This window comes from Urtica dioica, chromosome 1 (genome assembly GCF_054948205.1).
Source record: "Urtica dioica subsp. dioica isolate 48M chromosome 1, U.dioica_male_clone48M_v1_H2, whole genome shotgun sequence".
Classification (NCBI taxonomy): domain Eukaryota; kingdom Viridiplantae; phylum Streptophyta; class Magnoliopsida; order Rosales; family Urticaceae; genus Urtica; species Urtica dioica.
This window is the reverse complement of record NC_142756.1, coordinates 60,292,413-60,300,078: the sequence shown is the minus strand read 5'-3', so window position 1 is coordinate 60,300,078 and position 7,666 is coordinate 60,292,413. Positions and strand designations below refer to the sequence as shown.

The 7,666-nt window shown below is 37.3% G+C and overlaps 1 protein-coding gene across 1 annotated transcript; it reads right to left on the bottom strand.

The window, feature by feature from the left end:
- Positions 1-4,614: 4,614 nt before the first annotated feature.
- On the bottom strand, positions 4,615-6,363 carry LOC149408335 (Alpha-L RNA-binding motif/Ribosomal protein S4 family protein). The gene is made up of 4 exons (XM_089616871.1): positions 6,096-6,363; positions 5,892-5,999; positions 5,253-5,330; positions 4,615-5,150 (listed from the first exon to the last, which is right to left on the bottom strand). The coding sequence occupies exons 1-4, from the start codon at positions 6,227-6,229 to the stop codon at positions 4,919-4,921; spliced, it is 552 nt and encodes a 183-aa protein (XP_089472997.1). The 5' UTR covers positions 6,230-6,363; the 3' UTR covers positions 4,615-4,918.
- Between the last annotated feature and the right edge of the window lie 1,303 nt (positions 6,364-7,666).

Sequence of the window (7,666 nt, the reverse complement as noted above, 5' to 3'; positions counted from 1 at the left end):
GAGGAGCTTGCATGAATACTTCTTCTTCTAACTCCCCATTTAAGAACGCGTTCTTGACATCAAATTGTAACAGTGGCCAATCGAGATTTACTGCTGAAGAAAGCAAAACTCTCAATGTGTTAAGCTTGGCAACCGGGGCAAATGATTCCTCGTAGTCTAGACCGCAGGTTTGAGTGAACCCACGAGCAACTAGTCTCGATTTATATCTTTCCACGTTACCATCAGCTTTGTATTTCATCGTGAATATCCACTTGCAATCTACCGTGCGTTTGCCCCTAGGTAATTTAGTCATCTCCCACGTCTCGTTTTTGTTTAGAGCCCTCATTTCTTCTAAGACGGCATTCTTCCACTTCGGAATACTTAGAGCTTCATGTATAGAATTAGGAACCTCATCATTGGTTATACTGGTTGTGAATGCCCTAAAGCTAGGAGAGAGATTTTGATAGGAGACGAAGTTTGACAGCAGATACAAAGAAAATTTTGTGCAGGTTCGCGTTCCTTTTCTTAGGGCTATGGGTTCATTTAGGCTATTGTGGGATGATTCTACTAATTCAGGGTTGGCTGACTCTTGTTCGGATTCAATTGCTTGAGATTGATCAGTGGATAGAGACATGTTACCTGGACTGATGCTCGGTTCAGATGATTGCAGCTCCGGGGTGCTAGATATAGCTCTTGTGTGCCCTCTCGAGTAAACCCAAAATTCAGCACTTTGGTCCACAACGGGATTCGTTTCCTTATATGATGAAATACTATTATTGATATTCTCAGCCAGAGGCAGATCATGAGATTGGTGAGTATTTTCAATGTTTTCACATACAGGTAAAAATTGTACTTCCCAAAACTGATCTTCATTAAGAGTGTTCTCCCCCTGAAGAGAAGTTTTATAAAAAAAAAGGTTTTGTTTCAAAAAATGTGACATCCATACTTACGAAAAATTTACCCGAGCTAGGGTTGAAGCATTTGAAACCTTTTTTGTTGGAGAAAATCCCAAAAAATACATTTGATTGCTCTTGGATCCAATTTTCCTCTTTTATGATCATGTATATGAACAAACACAATGCAACCAAATTTTTTTGGAGAAAGGCTAGTAAAACATTTATTTTACGGAAAGAATTCTTGAAGAGATTGTATCGGGGTTTGATAGCTAAGTACTTTGCTTGGCATTCTATTAATTAGATATGCAGCAGTTAGTATTGCATCTCTCCAAAAATGTTTTGGAACATTCATAGAAAACATTAAAGCTCGGGTGACTTCAAGTAGATGTCTATTTTTTCTTTCGGCAATACCATTTTGTTGAGGTGTATCAACACACGAACTATGATGGATGATGCCTTTTTCAATTAAAAATTGTCCTAAGATTCTGTTAAAGTATTCTCTACCATTATCAGTCCTCAAAATTTGAATCTTTGTTTGAAATTGAGTTTCAATCATAGTATAGAAATTTTTGAATGTATTAGTTGCCTCAGATTTTTCTTTCAACGAATATATACATGTGTTCCTAGTGTGATCATCAATGAAAGTGATGAACCATCTCGTTCCAGAAATATTTTTTATTCGAGATGGTCCCCACATATCACTGTGTATTAATAAAAAAGGTTTAGATGGAATATATTTAACAGAAGGAAATGATGCTCTTTTATGCTTAGCTAATTGACAAATTTCACATTGCAAACAATCAAGATTTTTATTTTGAAATAAGGCAGGAAACAAGTGTTTTAAGTACCCAAAACTAGGATGGCCCAAGAGAAAATGCCATAACATTATTTCATCAGAGAAGGAAATGAAACTAGAACATTGGGGTTTTTGAATTTGTTTACTCGAGTTGGCCTTTGAGAAGTAGTACAGTCCCCCGTGTGATTTAGCATTGCCAATCATCTTCCCCGAGCATAGGTCCTGAAAATTGAAACCAGTAGGTGAAAAAATGAGCTTACATTGGGAATCACATGCTAATTTGTGTACATACAACAGATTGTATGCTAGCTTAGGAACATGTAAGACATTTGTGAGAGTTATGGATGGTGAGATCACGATGGAACCTTTCCCGGCGATAGCTGAGAGAGATCCATCTGCAACTGTTACTTTTTTATGACCAGAACATAGAAAATATGAGTTGAATAGATATGAGGACCCGGTCATTATGATCATTGGCCCCTGAATCTATGATCCAGAGGTTAGGCCATTTTGTGGAGACAGTTAGGGCTATTTGGGAGCTACCTTTGTGGGCAAGGGACGATGAAGAAGGCGCGGATGATGATTTGTGTGAGGTCCATAGTCTGTACAGTTGCTCTAAATCTTCTTTGTTGAAGAAGGTCTGCTCAGATGATGAAGGTTGGACTTCTTGCTCGTTGGGAACAGATTGAGGCGCTATATAAGCATTTTTGTTGTCCAGGAGGATCGCTGACATGGTTGGAAGTCGGCTGGTTTGCCATGGAGCTTCCAGCATTTGGCCTTAATATGTCCAGGCTTGCTACAGTAGTCACATATTGGGCGATTTATTTTCTTCGAGGGGCGGTGGTTGGAGTCAGGCCTGGATGTCATCATGGCGATGGTGTCCATCTTAGTGGTTGAGACGTTGGTGATCCCGGGTCCGAGCATGACTTGGCGGCGGCTCTCATCTCGACGGACCTCTGCAAAAACCTCTCTGGTGCTTGGAAGCGGCTCCCATACTTCATCGAGCTCTTTATTAAGCCCAGCAAGGAAATCGAAAACTCGCTCCTTCTCAATGGTCTTTTGGTAGAAAGCGCTGTCTTTTGAGCAGCTTCATTCATAGTTGCAGTAGAGATCGAGCTCCTGCCACAACATCTTGAGATCAGTGTATTACTAACAGTTTTGTCACCTTGCTTTGCTTTTCTCAGCCGGGTCTTGATCTCAAAGAGTTAGCCTGCGTTTCCGAGATCCGAGTACGTCTCTTTAACGACAGTCTATATTGCACTTGCTGATGGTAGGAAACAGATAAGTCCTTCACAGACTTGCCTCCATGGAATTCACTAGCCAAGACATGATCATCGAATTCTCGGCCTCCCACTTCTCATAGCCGGTTGGATCCTTGGTTACGTCTGGTTTGACCGTCGTTCCTGAAAGGTATCCGAACTTGCCTCGTCCTTGGACAAAAAGTTTAACAGATTGAGACCATTCCATGAAATTACCTCCATGGAGTTTATGTGAGGTAATGGAATAGTTTTGATGAGATTCGGTGGTGGAGATAGAATTCAATCCACCAGACCGAGTAGATTCACCAGTAGAACTGGAGCTATTAATATTTGGATTAGTCATATAGAATTGACTGAATCCAATATAAGTGTTTATATATATAACTGGAGCTAAAAAAGAGCAGGTATAATTGAACGTGTAACTTCTCTTTATTATTAATTTGATATATATATATATATATATATATATATATATATATATATATATACAAAATGAACTAACTTCCTAACTAACAGGGCTAAATACACGTTCTGATCTATTATGTAGCTAACAGCATAAAATATAAATTAATAAATAAAGCAGATAAGTAATCCTAAGAAATAGCAACTAATTACACATATACACACGTAATCTAAAAAAAAACATTAATTTGGAAACAAATGTGAAATGGAGCATAGTTGCCTACCACTAAAAAAAAATTGTGGCAATTCAATCCATTTCCCTCATATATCAATTGGTTTTAGGTCTTGAACTTAAAATGCTACGTGTGTTGGCTTATTTTTTAGCGCAAAGCTCCAAGATATGTTGAGACATCTTGGTCACTATGTGCAAAATTGTATTTCTGGAAAGAATCATGTTCCGCCAGAATGATTCACGAAAGACCTACATATATTTTATCCGCGTAAATGGGTAAGGAAACCCTAATTCGACTTTTAAAGGTGTTGATTACTATAAAAGCCAAAGGTTATGCCCTTAGTAGTCTTGCCGCATTCATTCACACTTTTAGGGTTCTTAAACGTATACGATCGACGGACTGAGAAATTAATTGTGTGATATGTGTGGTGTATTTCTCTAGACACTATTCCATGAGTGTTAAGAGATTGTGGGTGCTTTGTAATTTCGTGATTGAGGAGTTCACGAGCATTGACATCGAAGGATACTAACCTAAAACGTGCGTCATTTTTCAAATTTCACTCACGTTTTCAAAACATTTCGGCAATAACCGTTTTACTTTTCTTTGGGAAAAAATACCAGTGTTCCAAATCTGGTCAATAGTTATTGAAATCTAGCCAACACTTTTTGAAATCTGATTAACAGTTTGTGAAATCTGATTAACAATTATTGAAATCTAGTTAACAGTTATTGAAATCAAGTTCAAAATATTGGTATATTGAAATTTGGTTAACATTTATTAAAATCTGATTAACCGCTATTGAAATTTAGTTAACAGCTATTAAGGGTAAAATGCACACTTCAAAAACCAAAATGATTATTTAAGAAAAATAAAAAGTTCAGCAATATTGAAAAAAATTACAAAAACGGTTATTAGAGTCTATATCCACATTTCTTCTTCACTGCACACACTGCCCCTATAGGCCCTCCATGATGATAGATTACGTTACACTAAACTGAATTACCATTCCTTAGGTCATTTACTTTACTTTTAAGCACTGTATCCGTCTATTGTTTGATAGATATTGTCACATCTTGTCAAATTTCATAAAGTATTTTGTATGTTCTTAAACATTTCTATCTGAGTCTCAAACTAATAACACTATTTTAATAGTCTCTTTAACAAAATCAGAAACAAATTCACAACAAATACCGCGCCATAAAAAAATAATAAAAAGAGTACACCATGATATGCCTCAAAAGGCCAATAGTTTCTCCACTTCTTCTTATACAACTCTTTTTACCCATGCCAAATGCGAATTCCCGAGACATGTTGCCTCATCTATTTTTGATGCTACAAATTTGGTCTCCGTCTCTAGTTCATGGCATCATAGTCGTCAAGCTTGTCATTGTATTCAAGCACCTTTCTCTTGATCTTGGAAGTATCGACCCACGTGACAAAGTCTTGCAAATTTCTGGTGACAAGATACGCCGGATCGGTGATTACGTCGGGACCCACTCGAATGTGTCCCTGCTCTATGTATGTCACGGCCTCTTTCAAGTGCTCCGCGAATTTCAACTTCACCAGAACACTCGAAAGCCTGCGTCTACAACAACAAAAACACAAGATTTCAAAATTCATAAACCATCAAGTAATATGTGTGTTACTTGGATACTATTATCACAATGTCTCTCTTTGAAATGATTACCTGCAGAAAGAAGAGACCGACAAGCGTTCACACAAGGCCAAGCTTGTCTTATTAGTCGATATTACACCAATGTTGTACCTGTCAAACGGCATTCAAACTCTCCTTATTCACCACCAATTGGAAAACATTGTCTCATAATTTGTCCACTACTCATCGTATTAGCTATTGACATATCTAGGAATCTGATATTAAAGAGTTTCGTCGTGAATAAAAAAAAAATGTTTCCACGATGCTGTTAATATGGATAATGTATTTTCATATACAGGTTATATAATATATTTTTGGAAATAACCAAAAAAAAAAAAGTGAATATGAACAACACATTTCATAGCTTTCTTATTTTCTCGTCGATTTGATCAGAATAAAACTTATTTTGTAGCTTTCATAATATCTCGTCACTTCAATCACATTCTTGTGGAACTTTGTTGAACTTACTGCTGGCCATACGCTGCAACATATTAAATCTAATTTATATTTTTTGATTGTTTCATCGAGCTGAGCAATTTGACCTCTGCCTAAATAATTTTCTACAAATTATTAAAGCCATGGAAACACCTAAAGTACCGATCTTAATGCATATATGCACCGATACAATACAAAAAAAAAAAAAAAAAAAAAAAAAAAAAAAAAAAAACTCACAGTTTTTCCAAGATCTGTTCAGTCATCGTAATGCGATAAGGGTCTCTTCCATCCATCTTCATCAACATATTCACCACCTTTTGAACCATTCGACATATGCTCGAATATCTGTTTCAGTTTCAAAACCATTACAAAAAAATAATCAGAAAGTGATATAAACACACATACATACATACATATATACGTATATGTGCATATGCATACTTTTTGTAATCGTCACGACCGGTAACATGGTATCTCTGCAAAACCTGGGCTTCTCTGTGACCTCCTTCTCTTTTCCATACCAAAAAGTCGACTTTACTCATCAACTTCCTCTCATGAGGCTTGAGTTTTCTCATCTTTGACGATCGTTACCAAGACAGAGAGCGAGCGAGCGAGAGAGAGAGAGAGAGAGAGAGAGACTAAACCCTAGAAATTGGGGGATTGGCCAATTTGGAGAGAATTCTTAAAACCCTAAAAATTCGATCGAGGTTTGGAGTGGCAAGCTGCTAATTCTTCGTGGGCCGGCCCAATTAATTTGAAAACCTGGCTAAGAAAGTGGATTAAACTTGGGAAATGGCCACAACTAGTAGTGATTTGGAAAGTTTGGACCAAAATGTTGTGGTCCATGTTTTTGGACAATTATACTACCAATATGAGGAGAGATAAATCTTTGTTACCTTCTTTGGCCTTTAATTTTTAATTTTGTTCATTTTAATCCAAAACTTGCTCATAAAGCCAAAAAAGCTCTCACCTCTCATAGCTCTCTCTCTCTCTCTCTCTCTCTCTCTCTCTCTCTCTCTCTCTCTCTCTCGCTCCTCTGTTTTTCTCTCTCGTTCATTTTGACATACAAAAAAAGCTTACCTTTTTATGTTGGTCGTCCTCGCTCACCACCGACGAGCTCGAGCGCGTGAGCACATGAGGATGAACCTTGTTGAGATTCAGCACATGGCTTTGTTTCTAAATCACGACGCTGTTCATGGCCGCGATCCGGTGGTGAGGCAAAAAAATCATGGCCGGAGATCTAGTTCAGGTATGTGTCGTTCTGGGTTTGTTGGTGTCATTACCCGCCGTCTCTGTGTTGTTTGTTGCTGGGTTTGTTTGTGTGTTGTTCTTCGTGTTTTTGGACGCGTTCTTGAATTGTAGATATACATGTCTACAATCTCTGAAATTGTAGACTGTCCCCGTCATACGTCGTTATTGTAATTGTATACATGTCTACAATTCTTGTAATTGTAGACATATCGGTCTACACCTTCAGGTGTTGTAGACTTATTAGTCTACAACAGCTGAAGGTGTAGACCTATATGTCTACAATTACAAGAATTGTAGACATGTATATCTACAATTGGTGTAATTGTAGATATACATATATACAAATAGTCTCATTGTAGATATTATAAGTCTACAGTTACTACAACTCTAGACGTCGATATCTACAATTGTTGTTAACTGTAGACTTATAAGTCTACAATTTATAACAGTTTTTATTACAATTATACATACCAATTTAAAGTTATTCTGATTTTTGAATTTTCTTATTCAGGTATGAGAGTGAACATATTTTTTTTTTATAAATGAGAGACAAGCCTCCGACATACAGATCACGTGTCGTCGGTAGATCGAAGAAGAGACTGATACATTCTCAAGGGGGAGAGCCTATTCTTAGGAAGTGTTCGCGATGTGGAGAAGTTGGTTACAACCAGACTGCATGCAACAGTCCAGTTCTTTTGTCCGAGAGGAATTGATGAATTATTATAGTTGTATGTGTTTTTGGAACTAATTTCAGTTATTAT

Bases quoted from the DNA above. Each gene is read 5' to 3' on its own strand.
- LOC149408335 (XM_089616871.1), bottom strand. From the start codon at position 6,229: ATGAGAAAACTCAAGCCTCATGAGAGGAAGTTGATGAGTAAAGTCGAC. The intron at 6,000-6,095 runs GTATGCATATGC...AAACTGAAACAG, and splicing joins GGTCGTGACGATTACAAAAA to ATATTCGAGCATATGTCGAA. The intron at 5,331-5,891 runs GTGAGTTTTTTT...GCCGTTTGACAG, and splicing joins GAACAGATCTTGGAAAAACT to GTACAACATTGGTGTAATAT.